The 23,104-nt window shown below is 42.0% G+C and overlaps 1 protein-coding gene across 1 annotated transcript in view; it reads left to right on the forward strand.

Annotated features, from left to right (window-relative positions):
- The window catches only part of LOC126143297 (glutathione hydrolase 1 proenzyme-like), a 107,841-nt gene that overhangs the window by 83,648 nt on the left and 1,089 nt on the right, over positions 1–23,104 (forward strand). The window contains exon 6 of the mRNA XM_049915366.1: positions 8,646–8,871. Within this exon, the coding sequence (XP_049771323.1) occupies positions 8,646–8,871 (226 nt within the window). The remainder of the gene's footprint in view (positions 1–8,645; positions 8,872–23,104) is intronic.

Raw genomic sequence — 23,104 nt, forward strand, 5'->3', positions numbered from 1 at the left:
GGTGGGGTGGGTGGTCTGTTGTGGGGTTGTGAACCACTGCTGGCTACGGTGGGACCAACCCTCTCTGTCGTTTCTAAGTCCGCAGTTTAATACACAACACACAAGTAAAAAAATACGACCATCTATGTCGCATGTTTAGATACTCGAAAACTCAATCTTCAAAAGCGACCTAGAATCATGAAATTTGCAGAGACGCACAGTCTCAGATTACAAGTAAAGGAAAAAAATCGGAAAATTGTTAATTTGTAATTATATCATACGTAAAGAATGTTTTTTTGATCATTTTGTATCCATCCCTCTGTCCGTCCTCCTATTAAGGCCCCTTTTTTTTGGAACAGGTTGCCATATCAGGTTCAAATTTTTGTCACACACTAAAGTTTATGATTGCTTGGCGGTGTAAAACATTTACGGTTATAAGTTAATTCCAGCAAAGGATTCGGCCATTTATGTCAAATATTTAGAAACTTGCAAACTCAGTCATCAAGAATCACGAAATTTGATGAGAAGCAAGATTTTACAGAACAAGCAAAGTAAGAAATTCTGAAAAATGTTGAACTGTGGTTATATCACATAAAAATATCTTTTTGCCATTAGAACATGCATTTCACGCATCATCCATTTGCTAACCAGTCTTTTTCACTATCGCTTCGAATGCACTTCGCCGTAAAATATCTAGGAGTAACTATGCAGAGCGACCTTAAATGAAATGACCACATAAAACAAATAGTGGGAAAAGCAGATGCCAGACTCAGATTCATGGAAGAACCTTAAGGAAATGTAACTCACCTACAAAGGAAGAGGCTTATAAAGCGCTTGTTTGGACGATTCTAGAGTATTGTTCATGTATCTGGGATCCCTACCAGATAGGACGGATAGAAGATATAGAGAAGATGCCATAAAGAGCGGCATGTTTAGTCGCTACGAGAGCGTTACAGAAATGTGCAACAAACTCCATTGGCAGACGTTACAAGACATGCGTTGTGCACCACTGAGAAATTTACTATTGAAATTTCGAGAGAGCACTCTCCGGGAAGAGTAGGACAACATACACTATTGGCCATTAAAATTGCTACACCAAGAAGAAATGCAGATGATAAACGGGTATTCATTGGACAAATATATTATACTAGAACTGACATGTGATTACATTTTCACACAATTTGGGTGCATAGATTCTGAGAAATCAGTACGCAGAACAACCACCTCTGGCAGTAATAACGGCCTTGATACGCCTGGTTTCTCTGCCTCGTGATGACTGGGTGTTGTGTGATGTCCTTAGGTTAGTTAGGTTTAAGAAGTTCTAAGTTCTAGGGGAGTGATGACCATAGATGTTAAGTCCCATAGTGCTCAGAGCCGATACGCCTGGACATTGAGTCAAACAGAGCTTGGATGGCGTGTACAGGTACAGCTGCCCATGCAGCTTCAACACGATACCCCAGTTCATCAAGAGTAGTGACTGGCGTATTGAGACGAGCCAGTTGCTCGGCCACCATTGACCAGACGTTTTCAGTTGGTGAGAGATCTGGAGAATGTGCTGGCCAGGACAGCAGTCGAACATTTTCTGTATCCAGAAAGGCCCGTACAGGACCTGCAACATGCGATCGTGCATTATCCTGCTGAAATGTAGGGTTTCGCAGGGATCGAATGAAGGGTAGAGCCACGGTTCGTAACACATCTGAAATGTAACGTCCACTGTTCAAAGTGCCGTCAAAGCGAACACGAGGTGACCGAAACGTGTAACCAAGGGCACCCCATATCATCACGCCGAGTGATACGTCAGTATGGCGATGACGAATACACGCTTCCAATGTGCGTTTACCGCGATGTCGCCAAACACGGATGTGACCATCATGATACTGTAAACGGAACCTGGATTCATCCGAAAAATACGTTTTGCCATTCGTGGACCCAGGTTCGTCGTTGAGTACACCATCGCAGGCGCTCCTGTCTGTGATGCAGGGTCAATGGTAACCGCAGCCATGGTCTCCGAGCTGATAGTCCATGCTGCTGCAAAACGTCGTCGAACTGTTCGTGCAGATGGTTGTTGTCTTGCAAACGTCCTCATCTGTTAACTCAGGGATCGAGACGTGGCTGCACGATCCGTTACAGCCATGCGAATAAGATGCCTGCCATCTCGACTGCTAGTGATATGAGGCCGTTGGGATCCAGCACGGCGTCCCGTATTACCCTCCTGAACCCACTGATTCCATATTCTGCTAACAGTCACTGGATTTCGACCAACGCGAGCAGCAATGTCGCGATACGATACACCGTAATCGCGATAGGCTACAATCCGACCTTTATCAAAGTCGGAAACATGATGGTACGCGTTTCTCCTCCTTAAACGAGGCATCACAACAACGTTTCACCAGGCAACGCCGGTCAACTGTTGTTTGTGTAGGAGAAATCGGTTGGAAACTTTCCTCATGTCAGCTCGTTGTAGGTGTCGCCACCGGCGCCAACCTTGTATAAATGCTCTGAAAAGCTAATCGTTTGCATATCACAGCATCTTCTTCCCGTCGGTTAAATTTCGCGTCTGTAGCATTTCATCTTCGTGATGTAGCAATTTTATTGGCCAGTAGTGTAGTACTCCCTCCCCCCTCCCTCCCCCACATACGTCTCGCATAATGACCACAAGGAGAAAATTCGAGAAATTGGAGCTAATACAGACGCTTACCGATAATCATTCTTCCTACGGGTTATTCAAGAGTGGAAAAGGGCTGGAGGGCTCAGTCAGTGGTACAAAAGTACCCTCCGCTATACATCATTAGATGGCTTGCGGAATACGATGTAGATGTAGACTGTGATACGCCGGTCCTAGAGCGCCAGGGTCTCCACTTCTGTTGCGATTCTCGGTTCTTCAGAGAGCGAGATGGTCTACAACTTCGTTGGTCGTCATTCACACGTGTTTGACTACGCTGGAATGGTCATGCATGACGGTGCATTGCTGCCGTACGTGCCCACCGACTCGGAATGGTCTTTTGCAGCGTCGTTCCCCTTCAAATGCACAAAATGATCATTGCAGGCAGTAAATCAATATTTGATTTCAAAGTGAGAAGGTTCTCCTTGACAACACCTTTTATTCTGTAGAAGAATTTGTATTATTGTAATGTGTAAAAGGTGATGGGTAGTAATTATTAAGTTACATCTGCGTATCATTTTTTTTTTCCTTTCTTTCTTTTTTTTGTGAAAGAAAGAGAAAGAAATATTCAGAATGTAACGGTATGTACAAATTAATCTACGATGAGAATGTATAATGAATCGTTCCACATCATTACGATTTATTCTGCAAAATGATCCATGGAACATGTTACCAACTAATTACGTTACTAAATAACCGCGCAGTACTCCTCTTTATCGTCCGCCTCCGTAGCTGCCTTGGGCAATGGTGGTCGATAGCCACAAGACTTTAGGGGTCGTAGCACCACCACCTAAAGAGAAGGCCGCGGCGCGCTCTTGTGACGTCACGCAAAGCGGGCCAGGGTTGGATTGGCGCTGCGCTTAAAGAATCGAGACGCACGGCCTGCAAATCTTTGTCAAACAGTTTTACAGAACCTATTCCGTAAAAAATAATTAATTTCTGAAATACTTTTAGCTTTATATGGCAGCTTCATGATGAAGTGCCAATCATTTCGATAATGGTCATAACTATTGTGGTATTTCACAGATGAGTATCAAATTTGAGAACGTTGCCATCAAAAATAGAGGTCGCTATGAATTTGTGTTTGATGCATATTACACATTCTATTGCTGAGTATGAACGAAACGAGATCTTGGCAAATGATACCACGCAAAGAGGAGAGTACTTTGCCGAATGGTTCAAATAAGTAACTTTATCAATCGCGATATAGCAGAAACTATAGTTTTTAATTCTTTTTTACCGGTAATGTAATTGCATAAGACTTATCAATAGCCAGTGAAAACGTACGAGTGCGGGATGTAAATAATATTGCGACATACATGATAAAACAAGGTACATTTGTGAAAAATGCACTGTGATAAAGTACATTCTTTCTGGACGAGACAACTATCCCAGCTAGCACTCAAGCTTATTTCAAGGTGGATATTGAGTTTACGTTCAGTTGAAAATTCAAGATTGAAAAATCAACCTGTTACACAGCTTGTTTCAAGGTTGGTATTGAGTTTAGGTTCAGTTGAAAATTCAAGATTGAAAAATCAACCTGTTACACAGTTTACATCAAGCTGTAAAAATTTAGCTTGAATTAAAATAATTTTCCCAAGCTTGAAAAAAACTGTAATTTCCCTGGAAGGCTGTACAGCAGATGCGCGCGCAGCATAGCTTCCATAGACGTCCACGGGAAGCGCCACAAGCGTTTATAAGCCGTGACGTAAGGGTGTTGTGTGTGACGTCATGACGGCGCGGAGTTTGGTTTGAGTGTCTGTCTCCAGTTCTGTTTTATCTTATTTTATTTACTTTTCTGAGCCTTGCTATGTTTACGGCCATTTTACCTTTGTGACGCGCGTTAATGGTTGTGGTTTGTTGACAAGTTTGTTTTATACTAGAAAACAGTTCGGTACGTTAATGTTACAAATGTTAAATATTACGTAACGTAAAGTTACGTTTACGGTCATTTTACCTTTGTGACGCGCGTTAATGGTTGTGGTTCGTTGACAAGTTTGTTTTATACTAGAAAACAGTTCGGTACATTAATGTTACAAATGTTAAATATTACGTAACGTAGTTAATTAGGTTCAATAAATTCAGATTAATACTTATATAGCTTAAAACAAGCTGTAAATACCAGGCTGTATTCCACGTGTGTAGATACAGCTGGAGCCAAGCTTGACTTATCAAGCTTGAAATATAGCTTGAACTCTGCCAACTTTGATGTTTATTTCAAGCTAGAATCCAGCTAACAGGCTTGAATATTCCAGCTTTGATCAAGCTTATATACTTGAACTTTACAGCTGGAAACAAGTTTGAAACCGGCTTACTGTGCTATCTGGGATTATTTACACTCACTTGAAAAATTCTGCACTAATACAGTGTATAATATTAAATTCCTCTGCCTTCAGTATCCTAAATAAATATTGTGTAGCTGTTTATAGAGCTCCCTCAGGAAAGCTGAGTACATTCCCCAAGCAAACAATCACTTTTAACTCACCTCACAAAAACAATTATGCGTTGTTATTGTAATGTAAATTTTCTTTCCTGTAAAAATATGACAGATTTTGAGCATAAATCAACAGTGAAAATCTACAAACCTTCAGCAGATATTTGCAGCAGTTGGAATGAGACAATGTGTCAAGCTAAAAACGTCAATAATAAATTTAACCTATTTCTAGATTAATTTGTTCCATTGTTTCACACATCGAAAAATAACACAGATATGCTTCATACAGAGAGATCGCTTTTTAAACATGAAAACAGCTGTTTCAACATTCGTTAGCACTCATGCTAACTAATGCGAGAGTGAAAAACAACACCCACTCACAAATAGAGAATAAAACGTATCGGTAATGCATAACAAAATACGAACTGCAGAGAAATTTAAACACGAATAAAAAGTAACACAAGCCACAAATTTATATTTCGTTTTCAAAATCAAAATAAAGCCACTTGATAACGAATACTAGGCCTACTTACTGCGAACTTTTGCTCACAATTTTAGTCAAATGTATCCAAAATGCAAGATATTCCACCAGAAAAAATAACAATTGTACTAGGTATATAGTTTTTACATACCTTCGTGTGCTCAGTGGGTTGAAAATTGTCCCGATGAATCGCCGAAAGACATTTCCAACGCAGATTCGCATCTTTCGGAAAGGAAAACAACATTACTTTCGGTCGAGTTCCGTAATTCACACGACACCTTGGCACACAGCGCTTGTAAACCATGTTCACAGTTGCTTCACTACAGGCAAACACTGTAATCGCTAGTTTTAAGCACGAAAATAGCACTCGATCCAACAAAGATGTAGATAAACAAACGCTTCGAAACACAACATGGTGGCCCGCTTGGAGTGACGTCACGACCTGCTATGAATTTCGCGCCGCGGCCTTGTCTCTAGGTGGCGGTGGTCGTAGTCGATCGCAACCCGACAAAAATGGCGGCACTTAACTGGCGAACGGTTGCGATTCGTGTTCAGGGAGCAATCCTTGAATACAAGCACCGTTTCTTTAGCCTCCTTAGACACCTATATTTTCAGTGAAGTGTATTACATTGCACAGATTGGCCCACCTGCCGCGATGATGGCCTGCAGACTCAATCAAGTATCCGGTCGATTCTTGTGGCGACGACACATCTTTCCCGTTCAGTACGAGTTGGTGACCAGGCCCCGCAAGCTCGGAGGTCTTCCCGGTATTAAGGTGGAGGTGTCCATCTTGTTTGTACGACACAATGTCTTTAACATGCGCGCAGGTGGCGTATTCTGTCACATCTCGTTTATATTCCTATCTCCAGTCGGTCGGTCTGACTCTTCACGTTGATGTTGGACGCTTTAACCCTAGCTCGCGACATATCCACGAGTATTTTGTAACTGTCTGTTTCTTAGGTGCTGATGTCCTTTCAAAGACGCACCTCACTACTGGAGAGTTATTATCGCGTTGGGATCAACCATCTTGTCTCTCCTCTTTTGAAATAGCATCCCTGTCCGCATCCTGGAAAACTGGCTGGTCTCATCCTAGTCTTCCTATATTACAGATGGAAAATGCTTCGTCGTGGTAGAGGGTCATTCACCGTTTGATATCGACTGGCGACCGCCTTTTTCGCATAGGCCTCCGCTCGACTGACCACTGTGATGATTGTCATCATGCTGATATCTTACTCCACAGGCTGGTCTCTCGTGGTCGGATTCATTGGCTCTAGATTGGTCGACAATTGTCTGTTCTTTCCCGAGGGCCTGGATCCGCTTTCTCGGATGGTTCAAATGGCTCTGAGCACTATGGGACTTAAGATCTGAGGTCATCAGTCCCCTAGAACTTAGAACTACTTAAGCCTAACTAACCTAAGGACATCACACACATCCATGCCCGAGGCAGGATTCGAACCTGCAACCGTAGCAGCAGCGCGGTTTCAGACTGAAGCGCCTAGAACCGCTCGGCCACACCGGCCGGCTTTCTCGAATGAATTTCGTATCGTCCGGACGTATCGTTTTTTCGTCAGACGAAAACAAATACCATCATCTGGCTCCTGGATCACTTCGTTGCTGAAGGGGTGGGGGGAGGGGGGGAGGACGCTGATCCTCGTGTCTTTCACCAGTATCTGGAGACCGTGCACTGAAAGAGTCTAAAGTTCCCACTTTACTGAGTACTTTTTGCAAAATATGCTTTCTCTTGTTTGTAATCGACATGGTGTTGTATAAGTTCCCGTGTGATCTTTGATGCCTCCCTCTTACTGATGCCCATACACATGAAGACCTGTTTTGTTCAGTCAACCCATTTATTTAAAAAACGAGGTGGTCTGCGAGGCTGACCAGCATGCAAAGGACCCATGTTCGATTCCCGGTAGTGTCAGGCACTTTTCCTTGGTGTGAAGACTGGAACGAGGTATCTGGGTTCGTGAGGCAAATTGAGGAGCTACTTGACAGAGAGATAGCGGTTCCAAGGTCAAGAAGCCCAACATTGACCGGGAGAGAGATGTACTGAACGCATGCCCCACTGTACCGAATTCGATGACGCCATTAGCAGAAAACGACACAGTGGTCGGTCGGGCCAGAACACAGAACTTTATCTTACCTTTAATTTAGCCTATCAATTTGCCGCGCCATTTTGTTTTAGTTTCTGCAGCTCCGTTTTACGGTATTGTCACGCAGTGATTTCACTGTGTGCCGGGGACTGCAGCCATGTACCCGGAAACAAACAAAAAAGTAATTATGCAACTAAAACTTTTGCTTCCCGTGCCAGAATGACACTGGTTGCTGGCCTTGGATTCGAACCCAGAACCTTGTCTTTCACCGGCCATGCTTCTCCCATCTGAACTACTCACGCGTGACTTACGATTCACTATCGCATCTTCGATTCCGCCACTATGCGTTTCCTACTTGCATAACTTCACATAATCTTTCGTATACATTGTTGAATTAGCACTCTTGGAAAGAAGTACGTCACAGCAAGGGCGCCCATGCCCGAGGGAAAGGGGGTGCCGCCTCCCACCTCTAGCCCTCAGGAAAAGGAAAAAAAGAAAATAGTGTACTCAGGTGAGTTCTTTTTAGAAAATGATTTAAAGGTCGGTATTATCCAGGGTCGGAACTGGAACTTTTTATGGCTGCTTAAAAGTCGTCACATTTGTCTCCCAAAATATTAAAAATACTCAGTACTTCCAGGTATAGCCCCCCCCCCCCCTTAAATTACAAACTATCGTATTGGTGCCCCTGCCTGATGGAGAAGTGACTTGTTCACCGTCAGTATTTTGGCACACAGTCTGAACACACTAGGAAGTTTTAAAACAGCATCCACTCCGCTGCAGAGTGAAACATTCATCCTGATACTTTTATTCATTTATTTATTTTTCCCTTGGAGTTTTCCAGTAATAAATTTTTCGACTAACTTTAAGTCCTTTACCACTTTGTATCATATTTTGTAGCAAATAAATGACATTTCCTCTTACGAAATGTTCTTCCAATGAACATTTATTCTCGTGTTATAATTGGAATTGTCATTTATCGTTTCGTTTACCTTTCAGGTTTGGATCAGGCGTTATGTCTCGATATACTGGTATACTATTAAATAATCAGATGGATAAATTTGTTCTGGCTGACAATGTGACGCGTGAGAACGGCAGCAACACCATCAAGCTGAAGCAAGAGGTGGTTTCCGTTGCGCCAACGATTATCCTGTCTTCACAGGGTGATCTTGAACTGGTGCTGTCAGGGGGTGGTGGCAGATATACCAGCGCAGACACAGCTTATGTAAGCTCTGTTTTTAATATCTACTTATTATAACCAGTGTCATTTCGGATACTACACCTACAAAACAAGGATACTGTTGCGTAATAGAAGTAAGTCAAGTGATGCTGCGGGAATAGGATTAGCAAAAGAGAATCTGAAAGTAGTAGATGTGTTCTGTTATATGGACAGCAAAATAACTGGCAACGTGAGAAGTAAAGATTTAATATTACCCATTTTAAGTGTGTGAGGTAACTGTTGCTATGTTTTAACAGTAGTAATTAGTAGCATTCAACCGTATTTTTGTCCTATATACAGTTCAACAATGCTTTCTGAGAGACAATGCTCTGTTGCATCTTTATGCTCCTTGTATCTGATTAAAATCGTTCTTCCTTCCTGTTCAACATAATTTGCATCACAGAATATGCATTGAATTCTATAAACTACCGATCGTTCGAACTTATCTTTTTACCGACATCATATTTCACGTTATGCCTCACCAGATTACTTGCCTGGAACGCTTTTTTTGGCACTGTGGGTTGCATTCACGTTAAATTACTATGGCAAATCAGTCGCTGCGAACCTAGCATACTAAACAGGCCATCCTATTAACAATCTAGAGGAGAATTTAGAAATCTTGCACATAGAAAAGAAAGGGTGAAAACTCAACTTGATCGAAGAACTGGAGATCGTCTTTCATGGAAAGAAACATGGCAATCGTCTCAACACTCAGGTGAAAGACAACTGAATGTGATTTCTTAACGACCTTTTAGAATTATTTTAAACAGATACATAAGTTAATTATAAACTTGTAATAAATCTTTGACGAAATAGCTAGACGCTGACTATCGTAGATTTTGGAAATGAGGAAAACTTGGTGACCAGTAGAACGGCTTTATTTGAGCCATTAACTACGCTTACACAAAAACATAACTGTTACACAACTGCCAGACCTCTGCAGATGCGTCGACGTGACACTGGACATAGTGTGCGATGTGAGCAAAGACCTTGTAAAAAATAACTAGACTCACTGATGGCGCTGCAGTCGCGGGATAATTTGAACCTTCGGCTGGACGCCATTATAGTGGTTGTAGTCTGATGTGTTGTGTAGTATTGTTGTTTATGAAGACCCTGATTCAAAGTTGTATATTTGTTGGGGCGTACATACAGTATTCATTACTCGTAATTCTACGGTCTGTACGTTCCAGTCAAAAGAAGTACAATGGTGAAGAGTTGTGCAGCAATTAATTGTACAAATAAATTCGAGAAAGGAACGAATATTACATTTCACAGGTATGTGAATATTTTAAGTTGTTTTGTATGTCAGTGCACTTGCTTAATAAATGTTTTTGTAACACGGTATTAGCATAATGTCTGTGCATCTATTTGCAGGTTTCCTTTCTCAAAACCACAGCTGTTACAAAAATGGTTACACGCTGTCAGGAGGCAAGATTTGCGACCGACAGAATACCATTTTATATGTTCTGATCATTTTGAAGAAAGTTGGCTGATCGGTAGTGTTTTCGTGGTCTATATTAGGTTGAAACTTGATAATTTGGTCTTGAGTTGCCAAAGCACTATGCCATATATAACGCACTTCTCGTCATAAAATCTAAAGCAAGGTAGAGTCAGAAAATATCTATAATATAGTGGGTAAATCTTCGAGTATTTTGATGCATTTTGCGTACATCTATCGTAAATGAACTATGAAAAATGCTAGGGGTCCAGTACATAACTTTTAGCTACGGCAGATTCCATGTAGTACGCAAGATAAATTCATAAACAGTGACTAGTTGCTGTTTGTTCATAAATTAAAAAGTATATTGTAGTAACGTATTTAAATGAGGCATTATGTTTGCGACCTAACTCAAGGGGAGGCATTTTATAACCGAAAGCGATGTATAAACATTCGAACTCCGCGCGTCAGTTTACCACTCTAACGGCCGCCGGCCAGCTATTCAATTTGTCCGCTCTTCACAGTCGACCACTCGTACGTTTGTGGGGGCCTGGATGTGAGACGGGGTGCCGATCAACGATGTAAGTGCAAGACGAGAACCCACAGTACGATCTGTTTATTGCGTTTCATTTTTTGAACGCAGCAGTTATGTCGGTAGATTTTTAAAGTTGCAACCCCATGAGGAAACTCAACCTGTTGATGAGAGAATTGTCTCTCGAAATGCGTTGTTGAGCTGTGTGTAGGACAGAGATATGGTTGAATGCTACCAAATTAGAAGTTAAGAAGTCTGGCAATAGAATGGAAAACTTTTACAAAAAAAGAAATACGTCAACTTCGAATATAGGAAAACTTTTCTCGAAGTATTTCCTTGGAGAGTGGCGTTATGTCGTTATGTGGAAGTGACACGTGGAAGACAAACATTACAGACAGGAAGAAAACAGTGTTGCAGAGAATGCTGAAGCTTCGATGAGTGGACAAAACAACTAACCAAGAGATATAAAATCACACCGAGAAGAAAAAAAAGCTGTATTGTAACAATTCGGCCAAAATAAGGAGTGCGTTGATAAGACACATTCTCAAACATCAAGAAATAGTTAATGTGATAAAGGAGGGAAGTGTAAGGAGTGAAAACTTCAAACTGAGGAGGGGCAAGGTTTGAATACGGTAAGCAGGCTGTAATGGGTGTATACGTATTAGCTGATTTATGCATGACAGATAAGTGTGAAGAGCTGCAACAAAGCAATCTTTGGTCTCAACACCACAACGTAGCATCTTAGCAGATCGTAACTACAAGTAGAAGTCAAACTGTTAATCAAATCGGAGTGATATAAGAGTACAGCGTGGCAAACAGTATTTGAGTAGCTGCTGTCTTGAAGACATATGTGAAAGAATCAGTTTTTTCCCTCTCAGAGTTTCGTCTCTTTATAAGAACACTCCATTGTTTCGTAATAGTTGAGAAATCAAATAAACGAAATGCTATAATATCACTCCATTGTCTCGTAATAATTGAGAAATCAAATAAACGAAATGCGTTCCAGCAGCTGTTGCTAAAAATAACTTGTTTCATCCAATGATCTGCAAACCACTGATAAATTTCGTTTGATTCGTTACAGGTTGCAATTAACAGACTGATTTTAAGACGGCATCTGCGGTCATCTATCGCGCAAACACGTCACCATGTTCTTCCTTTTACTGATATTGTTGCACATGAGAGAAGATCCCTTAAGGTAAGTAACCCATATGTAATTTTATTGCCGGCCGTTGTGGCCGAGCGGTTCTAGGCGCTTCAGTCCGGAACCGCGCGACTGCTACGGTCGCAGGTTCGAATCCTGCCTCGGGCATGGATGTGTGTGATGTCCTTAGGTTAGTTAGGTTTAAGTAGTTCTAAGTTCTAGGGGACTGATGACCTCAGAAGTTAAGGCCCATAGTGCTCAGAGCCATTTGAACCATTTTGTAATTTTATTTTGTTTGTATTACTTAAAAACACAAACTAAATATCATTTTACTTTTGACAACGAGAAAAACGAATCCCACTGGATCTGTGCTAACGGTAATCAAAATCAGTTGCAACGAGGAATGGAGATACGAATGAAAAAGTGTCACTACGTCTTTTAGGGTGTCTGGTGACTTAATTTTAGGCAATAGTAAGGAAAATACAGGGAGCGAAAGGCTATTTACAATTTGTACAGAAACCAGATGGCAGTTATAAGAGTCGAGGGGCATGAGAGGGAAGCAGCGGTTGGGAAGGGAGTGAGACAGGGTTGCAACCTCTCCCAATGTTATTCAATCTTTATATTGAGCAAGCAGTAAAGGAAACAAAAGAAAAATTTGGAGTAGGTATTAAAATCCATGGAGAAGAAATAAAAACTTTGAGGTTCGCCGATGACATTGTAATTCTGTCAGAGACAGCAAAGGACTTGGAAGAGCAGTTGAACGGAATGGATGGTGTCTTGAAGGGAGGATATAAGATGAGCATCAACAAAAGCAAAACGAGGATAATGGAATGTAGTCGAATTAAGTCGGGTGATGCTGAGGGTATTAGATTAGGAAATGAGACACTCAGAGTAGTAAAGGAGTTTTGCTATTTGGGGAGCAAAATAACTGACGATGGTCAAAGTAGAGAGGATATAAAATGTAGACTGGCAATGGCAAGGAAAGCGTTTCTGAAGAAGAGAAATTTGTTAACATCGAGTATAGATTTAAGTGTCAGGAAGTCATTTCTGAAAGTATTTGTATGGAGTGTAGCCATGTATGGAAGTGAAACATGGACGGTAAATAGTTTGGACAAGAAGAGAATAGAAGCTTTCGAAATGTGGTGCTACAGAAGAATGCTGAAGATTAGATGGGTAGATCACATAACTAATGAGGAAGTATTGAATAGGATTGGGGAGAAGAGAAGTTTGTGGCACAACTTGACCAGAAGAAGGGATCGGTTGGTAGGACATGTTCTGAGGCATCAAGGGATCACCAATTTAGTATTGGAAGGCAGTGTGGAGGGTAAAAATCGTAGGGGGAGACCAAGAGATGAATACACTAAGCAGATTCAGAAGGATGTAGGTTGCAGTAGGTACTGGGAGATGAAGAGGCTTGCACAGGATAGAGTAGCATGGATAGCTGCATCAAACCAGTCTCAGGACTGAAGACAACAACAACAACAGTAAGGAAACGGACGACTGACTGATTCTTTGACCATTCTGCAAAAAAAACACGTGTTTCTTTCTGTATTATCGAATAATTTTGTAGAAACATCTCGAGATAGTAAAGGAACGTTGTGCGAGCTTGTCTGTCAAGCGCATCGATGTATCATCTGAGTAGGACTGCCGGCTGACTGACAGCGGCGTTTAACAGGGAAATTTCCTCACTACATTACAGGGTTATTACAAATGATTAAAGCGATTTCACAGCTCTACAATAACTTTATTATTTGAGATATTTTCACAATGCTTTGCACACACATACAAAAACTCAAAAAGTTTTTTTAGGCATTCACAAATGTTCGATATGTGCCCCTTTAGTAATTCGGCAGACATCAAGCTGATAATCAAGTTCCTCCCACACTCGGCGCAGCATGTCCCCATCAATGAGTTCGAAAGCATCGTTGATGCGAGCTCACAGTTCTGGCACGTTTCTTGGTAGAGGAGGTTTAAACACTGAATCTTTCACATAACCCCACAGAAAGAAATCGCATGGGGTTAAGTCGGGAGAGCGTGGAGGCCATGACATGAATTGCTGATCATGATCTCCACCACGACCGATCCATCGGTTTTCCAATCTCCTGTTTAAGAAATTCCGAACATCATGATGGAAGTGCAGTGGAGCACCATCCTGTTGAAAGATTAAGTCGGCGCTGTCGGTCTCCAGTTGTGGCATGAGCCAATTTTCCAGCATGTCCAGATACACGTGCCCTGTAACGTTTTTTTCGCAGAAGAAAAATGGGCCGTAAACTTTAAACCGTGAGACTGCACAAAACACGTTAACTTTTGGTGAATTGCGAATTTTCTGCACGAATGCGTGAGGATTCTCTACCGCTCAGATTCGCACATTGTGTCTGTTCACTTCACCATTAAGAAAAAATGTTGCTTCATCACTGAAAACAAGTTTCGCACTGAACGCATCCTCTTCCATGAGCTGTTGCAACCGCGCCGAAAATTCAAAGCGTTTGACTTTGTCATCGGGTGTCAGGGCTTGTAGCAATTGTAAACGGTAAGGCTTCTGCTTTAGCCTTTTCCGTAAGATTTTCCAAACCGTCGGCTGTGGTACGTTTAGCTCCCTGCTTGCTTTATTCGTCGACTTCCGCGGGCTACGCGTGAAACTTGCCTGCACGCGTTCAACCGTTTCTTCGCTCACTGCAGGCCGACCCGTTGATTTCCCCTTACAGAGGCATCCAGAAGCTTTAAACTGCGCATACCGTCGCCGAGTGGAGTTAGCAGTTGGTGGATCTTTGTTGAACTTCGTCCTGAAGTGTCGTTGCACTGTTATGAATGACTGATGTGAGTGCATTTCAAGCACGACATACGCTTTCTCGGCTCCTGTTGCCATTTTGTCTCACTGCGCTCTCGAGCGCTCTGGCGGCAGAAACCTGTAGTGCGGCTTCAGCCGAACAAAACTTTATGAGTTTTTCTACATATCTGTAGTGTGTCGTGACCATATGTCAATGAATGGAGCTACAGTGAATTTATGAAATCGCTTAAATCATTTGTAGTAGCCCTGTACATTCTGTTTCTCGACATTGTCTCGATGTAACTCTGTGAACCTGGGACAATGATTTTCTCAACACTTTTAGGCCTTTCAAAAACACTGAAAAACTGGGCCGTGTTTCAGCCATGATTATTCACTAGACGTAAATAACTTTTATCGAACTATTTCTTCAGTTCTACCTAGAGGAATTCATCAGAAGCGGACAAAAATAGATACTAAAGGAAGTGCGAAAGCGTATTGTTCCACCCGATTATTTTGACCTTGACACGCGTGAGCAGCCCATTATCTGGTAAAAATTAACCTTTCATTGCGACCTGTTAGTTGCTTTATCAACTGTTTCTCCCAAAATTTATTCGGATGAGAATTAAAAAGAAAAAAGAAAAAAGAACCTAACATTTTCGAGCTCTTGTAAAGGTTTTCGCCTTCCTTGAAGTAGAGCAGAAAGTAATGAAACTACAGTTCATTAACTGTGACATAGTGCCACAAATTTCAACTGGAACATGTCCAAACATAGCTAGGCATCGTGTGGTTTCGCTTTTTAAAGGCGTGTGTCCATTAGCGGGCAGACTTCTGCTAGTCGCTTGCAAAGACTACTTCTGCAAGTTTTGACTTGGAGCACCCCCACCAAGTCAAATTTCGCAAGTTGCGTCAACTTCCAGAAGCAGCTACTGCATGTTATTGGAAAGTCTCGTACATCTTGCTACCCGAACTTGTAGAAATTACCAGCTGCTGGAGGTTTTTCTCAAACTTTCAGCAGTTTTCTGTGTTAAATATCGGTACGAAAATTTTAGTGTCGAAAAGTAGAGTGGTCCAAAGACATATCGGCTGAAACAAATGTGCTGCAGCCGGCCCCGAAGGTGATTAGGTTGGTATTGTGCAGGACGGCTGGTGACATAGGATTGAGGCCGGGTAGCAAGAAGCAGTAGGCCCAGAGAGACTCAACTATGAGAATAAATACTTTATTTCAATTAAGCATTTGCCCCATGCCGGAACAGAGCAGTGAGCACGTCCCCCACAGTGCGTGGTGAGAACCATATGGCCTGCGAGTTGATAGCCAGTGTTGAGCCACCTGGCTGCAACCTGTACACCTAGGACTGCTGATGAGAGAGCTCAGTATGCGGCACACGACCTAGTTACGTGAGTCATGCTACAAGCACCCTGATTCAGGGGCACTCAGAGACGGTCAGGATTTTTGCACCGGTGGGCAGCTCGGCGGCATATGACTGCACCCTGGCTGCCCGTGGTGTGAGATGCAGCGGCACCCACACCGCAGCAGTGGGAGGTGGCTGCCTTGCCTGGGACACAAACCAGTGTCACCTCGGGCAGGAGTCCAGTTTTCTGCTGGACTGCAGCTGGGATGACCCAGCCACGCCATGGTATTAATTCTAGGAGGTGCACTTAGTGCAGGAGGCTGGTACCGCAATGGATACCCGAACTCGTGACTTCTGCTGATGGCTCCATGATGTTCCCTTGGCTGGCATAGCCCCTATGTGCTGGTAGAACTTTGGGGGCAGCCAGTTCATCTATCACCAAAATAACACACCTGTAATACCAATGCATTACTTGGCAACATTGCTGAAACCCATCAGTGGACAAACCCCTGGCCTTTACTGCAAAAACTGTGCCTTACTGCTGTGCTGGCAGGCTTCACAGAGCAGAGCCTGACCCCTCTCCCAATAAATCAACACCTCTGTTACTGTAAATGGAATGCCAACATCTGCACTCGCCTGCTACCAGAACCTGCTGCAATGCTTTATGTGAAATACTAGTAGCACTTCACTACTTTCAGTAATCTGTCAAATTCTTCTCATAGTATCGTACCTCTCATCTCATCTTCATCTACTTCCTCTTCCCTTTCTATAATGTGGCCCTCAAAAGTTAATTTCCATTGTACAGTCCCTCCATATATTTCTTCCACCTTTCAGCTTTCCCTTCTTTGCTTAGTACTGGTTTCACATCTAAACTCTCGATATTCATATGGCCAATTCTCTTTTCTCCAAAGGCCTTTTAATTTTTCTGTAGGAGATTTCTATCTTGCCATTATGTATACAAGCTTTTATCTATAGACTTGAATTTGTTTCCTAACCATTCCTGCTTAGCCATTTTGTACTTTCTGCCAGTCTCATTTTGTAGGCATCAGTACTTCCTTTCACCTGCTCCACTTGCTGCATTTTTACATTTTCTCATTTCATCATTTAAATTCAATATCTCCTATAACATCCAAGGATTTCTGCTAGGCCTTGTATTTTTACCTACTTGATCCTTCGCTGGCTTCATTATTTTGTCTCTAAAAACTACTAATTAGTCTTTTACTGTGTTTCTCTCTCCTGTTTCTGTCAATTGTTACCTAATGCTCCCTTTGAAACTCTCAGCAACCTCAGGTTCTTTCAACTTATCCAGGTTCCATATCCTTTATTTCCTACCTGTTTGCAGTTTTAACCTACAGTTCATAATCACTGAATTGTGGCCAAAGTCCACATCAGCCCCTGGAACTGTCATACAGTTTAAAATCTGGTTCCAAAATATGTATTACCATTATATAATCATATGAAACCTTTCAGAGTCTCCATGTCTCTTCTACATATACAATTGTCTTTCATGATCTTGAACGAAGTGTTAGTGATGATAAAATTATGCTCTGTGGAAAATTTTACCAGGTGATATCCTCTTTCATTCCTTTCCCCCAGTCCATTTCTCCTACCATCTTTCCTCTCTTCCTCTTCCTACTACTGAATTCTTGTCACCCATCAGCATTAAATCTTCTTCTCTATTAACTGAAGGATAATGTCATTTATCTCACATCTCTTCATCTGTAGACTTAGTTGGCATATAAACCTGTACTACTGTAGTACTGTAGTACTACTACTGTGTAGTGGAAGTGTACCACTTCATGTTTATCTCAGCTATGATAATGGTGTTCACTATTTTCTTATTCATTATTTGATGTACTACTGACCCATCTGAGTAGTCATATGCATTAACCAGATGATTTAGCATTCAATGAGGCATGCCGGCCCCGGATTGAATCTGTCTGATGGATTAATATGAGGGCAGTTTGTAGTCTATTTACACACCTGACTAGGTGTATAGTGGGCTTGCACCCACATCCCACCTCAGTTACACGATTTGCAGACATTTTGAAACCCTAATCCCACTTTCACCCAGCATAACAGCATAGTGAACACATTATTGTGGCCAAGACAGACACGAAGCCCACGCCTACTACAGTAGTACAAGTTTATATGCCAACTAGCTCTGCAGATGACAAAGAAATTGAAGAAATGTATGATCAGATAAAAGAAATTATTCAGGTAGTGAAGGGAGACGAAAACTTAATAGTCACGGGTGACTGGAATTCGAGTGTAGGAAAAGGGAGAGAAGGAAACATAGTAGGTGAATATGGATTGGGGGTAAAAAATGAAAGAGGAAGCCATCTGGTAGAATTTTGCACAGAGCATAACTTAATCATAGCTAACACTTGGTTCAAGAATCATAAAAGAAGGTTGTATACATGGAAGAACCCTGAAGATACTAAAAGGCATCAGATAGATTATATAATGGTAAGACAGAGATTTAGGAACCAGGTTTTAAATTGTAAGCTATTTCCAGGGGCAGATGTGGACTCTGATCACAATCTATTCATCGTGAACTGTAGATTAAAACTGAAGAAATTGCAAAAAGGTGGGAATTTAAGGAGATGGGACCTGGATAAACTGACAGAACCAGAGGTTGTACAGAGTTTCAGGGAGAGCATAAGGGAACAATTGACAGGAATGGGGGAAAGAAATACAGTAGAAGAAGAATGGGTAGCTTTGAGGAATGAAATAGTGAAGGCAGCAGAGGATCAAGTAGGTAAAAAGACAAGGGCTAGTAGAAATCCTTGGGTAACAGAAGAAATATTGAATTTAATTGATGAAAGGAGGAAGTATAAAATTGCAGTAAATGAAGCAGGCAAAAAGGAATACAAACGCCTCAAAAATGAGATCAACAGGAAGTGCAAAATGGCTAAGCAGGCATGGCTAGAGGACAAATGTAAGGATGTAGAGGCTTATGTCACCAGGGGTAAGATAGATACTGCCTACAGGAAAATTAAAGAGACCTTTGGAGAAAAGAGAACCACTTGTATGAATATCAAAAGCTCAGATGGAAACCCAGTTCTAAGCAAAGAAGGGTAAGCAGAAAGGTGGAAGGAGTATATAGAGGGTCTATACAAGGGCGATGTACTTGAGGGCAACATTATGGAAATGGAAGAAGATGTAGATGAAGATGAAATGGGAGATATGATACTGCATGAAGAGTTTGACAGAGCACTGAAAGACCTAAGTCGAAACAAAGCCCCGGGCATAGACAACATTCCATTAGAACTACTGACAGGCTTGGGAGAGCCAGTACTGACAAAACTCTACCATCTGGTGAGCAAAATGTATGGGACAGGCGAAATACCCTCAGACTTCAAGAAGAATATAATAATTCCAATCCCAAAGAAAGCAGATGTTGACAGATGTGAAAATTACCGAACTATAAGTTTAATAAGTCACGGCTGCAAAATACTAACGCGAATTCCTTACAGACGAATGGAAAAACTGGTAGAAGCCGACCTCAGGGAATATCAGTTTGGATTCCGTGGAAATATTGGGACACGTAAGGCAATACTGACTGTACGACTTATCTTAGAAGCTAGATTAAGAAAAGGCAAACTTACGTATCTAGCATTTGTAGACTTAGAGAAAGCTTTTGACAATGTTGACTGGAATACTCTCTTTCAAACTCTGAAGGTGGCAGGGGTAAAATACAAGGAGCGAAAGGTTATTTACAATTTGTACAGAAAGCAGATGGCAGTTATAAGAGTCGAGGGACACGACAGGGAAGCAGTGGTTGGGAAGGGAGTGAGACAGCGTTGTCGACTCTCCCCGATGCTATTCAATCTGTATATTGAGCAAGAAAGTTCGGAGTAGGTATTAAAATCCATGGAGAAGAAATAAAAATTTTGAGTTTCGCCGATGACATTGTAATTCTGTCAGTCTGCAAAGGACTTGGAAGAGCAGTTGAACGGAATGGACAGTGTCTTGAAAGGAGGGTATAAGATGAACATCAACAAAAGCAAAATGAGGATAATGGAATGTAGTCGAGTTAAGTCGGGTGATGCTGTGGGAATTAGATTAGGAAATGAGACACTTAAAGTAGTAAAGGAGTTTTGCTATTTGGGGAGCAAAATAACTGATGATGGTCGAAGTAGAGAGGACATAAAATGTAGACTGACAATGGCAAGGAAAGCGTTTCTGAAGAAGAGAAATTTGTTAACATTGAGTATAGATTTAAGTGTCAGGAAGTCGTTTCTGAAAGTATTTGTATGGAGTGTAGCCATGTATGGAAGTGAAACATGGACGTTAAATAGTTTAGACGAGAAGAGAAGAGAAGCTTTCGAAATGTGGTGCTACAGAAGAATGCTGAAGACTAGATGGGTAGATCACATAACTAATGAGGAGGTATTGAATAGAATTGGGGAGAAGAGGAGTTTGTGACACAACTTGACTAGAAGAAGGGATCGGTTGGTAGGACATTTTCTGAGGCATCAAGGGATCACCAATTTAGTACTGGAGGGCAGCGTGGAGGTAAAAATCATAGAGGGAGACCAAGAGATGAATACACTAAGCAGATTCAGAAGGATGTAGGCTGCAGTAGGTACTGGGAGATGAAGAGGCTTGCACAGTAGAGTAGCATGGAGAGCTGCATCAAACCAGTCTCAGGACTGAAGACCACAACAACAACAACACTAGACACAGACAGATGGGGTACACAAATCTGATCCCAGGGGGTACAGACATTGACAGGAACGGCATCCGGCCACCCTCTACCAATAATAATGCCAAATACAGAATAAAATGCCAATGCTTTGAAGGCATGAGATAAGGGCACAAAGAGGAAGAAAAAGATTATTAGAGCCACTCCAACCTGCATTACCCCTAATTGATTTTGAATTTGTAACCCTGTACTCACCTAACGAGAAGTCCTCTTCATTCTGCCACCAAACTTCACTAATTCTCAGTGTATCTAAATTCCACCTATCCATTTCCATTTTTGAAATTTCTTGCCTACCTACCACAGTGAAGGGAGCTAACATTATGTGCTCTGACCACTGAATGCCAGTTTTTTCATGATGTCAGCATTCCTCCTGAGTAGTCCCCATCCGGAGATCCGAATGGGGTACCATATTACCTATAAAACATGTTACCCAAGATGACACTATCATCATTTAACCACACTATAGAGTTACATCCCCTCAGAAAAAGTAACAGCTGTAGTTTCCCCTTTTGTTCAGCAATACCAGTACAGCATTACCATGTTGGCTCATGGTACAAGAACAGATCAGTCAGTCATCCAGGCTGCCCATAGAGCCACTGAAAAGGCTGCTAACCATCTTCAGGAAACACATGTTTGTCTGGAATCTTCAGAGATACCCATCCCTTTGCGGTTGCTCATATGGTACCACTAACTGTTCCACTCAGGCACACAATCCTCCTCACCACCTCAAGGAGAATGGTTCATGGGGGGAGGTGGGGTGGGAATTATTAGTATATTGGAATCAAAGTACCTTTACAGTATTGACATTTCTGCAGTGATGAGAGCCTCTACAAATTTATAATCTGTTACAATATCTTTGGACTACTACGTGATGCCGTGTTACTTTTGTACAAATAAGTGATTATAATGACCTGCTGAAGGCTAGAATAAGATTCCTATCACGAAGTTTAAGAATATTTTGCCACATTACAAGGTATTAGTTACTTAGTTGAAGATGAACCAGATCATTTTGCCAATACACTAACTATTCATGGATTCAAACAAATGACTGAAGAAGTATACAGTGGAATGAATGAAAGCAGAGTGAAAGCAGATCCATCTAGTGGACATTCATTAGATGTTGGAGGGGAAAGGTGTACGATACCAGTAAGTTAAACAGCTTTTAACCTAATTTCCGACTTTCAGGCCAAGTGGCTTGACAGTGAGCCATTATGGTGTTTTCACAGGCCAATTGACTGGCTGGTACGGTGGTGGGGAGATGCACTTGCAGGTGTTTGTAGCCTGTGGAAACAGGGCTTAAGCTGTTCAGTATTTACTGAATAATAATTTTATGGTCAGTGTAGTTAGTGAAGCTGTCCTCAATCAGAAGATTGGTCAGTGTAGTTAGTGAAGTGGTCCTCAACCAGAAGGTTGTTTTGGATGCTGCAGTCTCATTGCCTCTTTCTGACTCTGAAGTGACTTACCCACCAGATACAGGGGGCCTACAGTTTTACCAGAGACTGAACCATGGCGCTAGTTTAAATTTTTCCCATTAAACTGTTGCCAGAGGCGAATGAAGAAACAATGAACAGAAAAAAATATCCTAGGACAAACTGTGGTTTGAGCCCCGGACCTTTGGATTTATAATCAACATCTACAGGACAGCAAATCACATATGACCATTGTAGTAACTATGAAATGCAAATCTCAATCTTTGCAGTCATCAAATTCACATGTGCATATTTATTAAATTGTAGTAAGCCTACATTATGGGTATTTGACAGCCTATGTACACTCCTGGAAATTGAAATAAGAACACCGTGAATTCATTGTCCCAGGAAGGGGAAACTTTATTGACACATTCCTGGGGTCAGATACATCACATGATTACACTGACAGAACCACAGGCACATAGACACAGGCAACAGAGCATGCACAATGTCGGCACTAGTACAGTGTATATCCACCTTTCGCAGCAATGCAGGCTGCTATTCTCCCATGGAGACGATCGTAGAGATGCTGGATGCAGTCCTGTGGAATGGCTTGCCATGCCATTTCCACCTGGCGCCTCAGTTGGACCAGCGTTCGTGCTGGACGTGCAGACCGCGTGAGACGACGCTTCATCCAGTCCCAAACATGCTCAATGGGGGACAGGTCCGGAGATCTTGCTGGCCAGGGTAGTTGACTTACACCTTCTAGAGCACGTTGGGTGGCACGGGATACATGCGGACGGGCATTGTCCTGTTGGAACAGCAAGTTCCCTTGCCGGTCTAGGAATGGTAGAACGATGGGTTCGATGACGGTTTGGATGTACCGTGCACT

This window comes from Schistocerca cancellata, chromosome 1, assembly GCF_023864275.1.
Source record: "Schistocerca cancellata isolate TAMUIC-IGC-003103 chromosome 1, iqSchCanc2.1, whole genome shotgun sequence".
Lineage (NCBI taxonomy): Eukaryota > Metazoa > Arthropoda > Insecta > Orthoptera > Acrididae > Schistocerca > Schistocerca cancellata.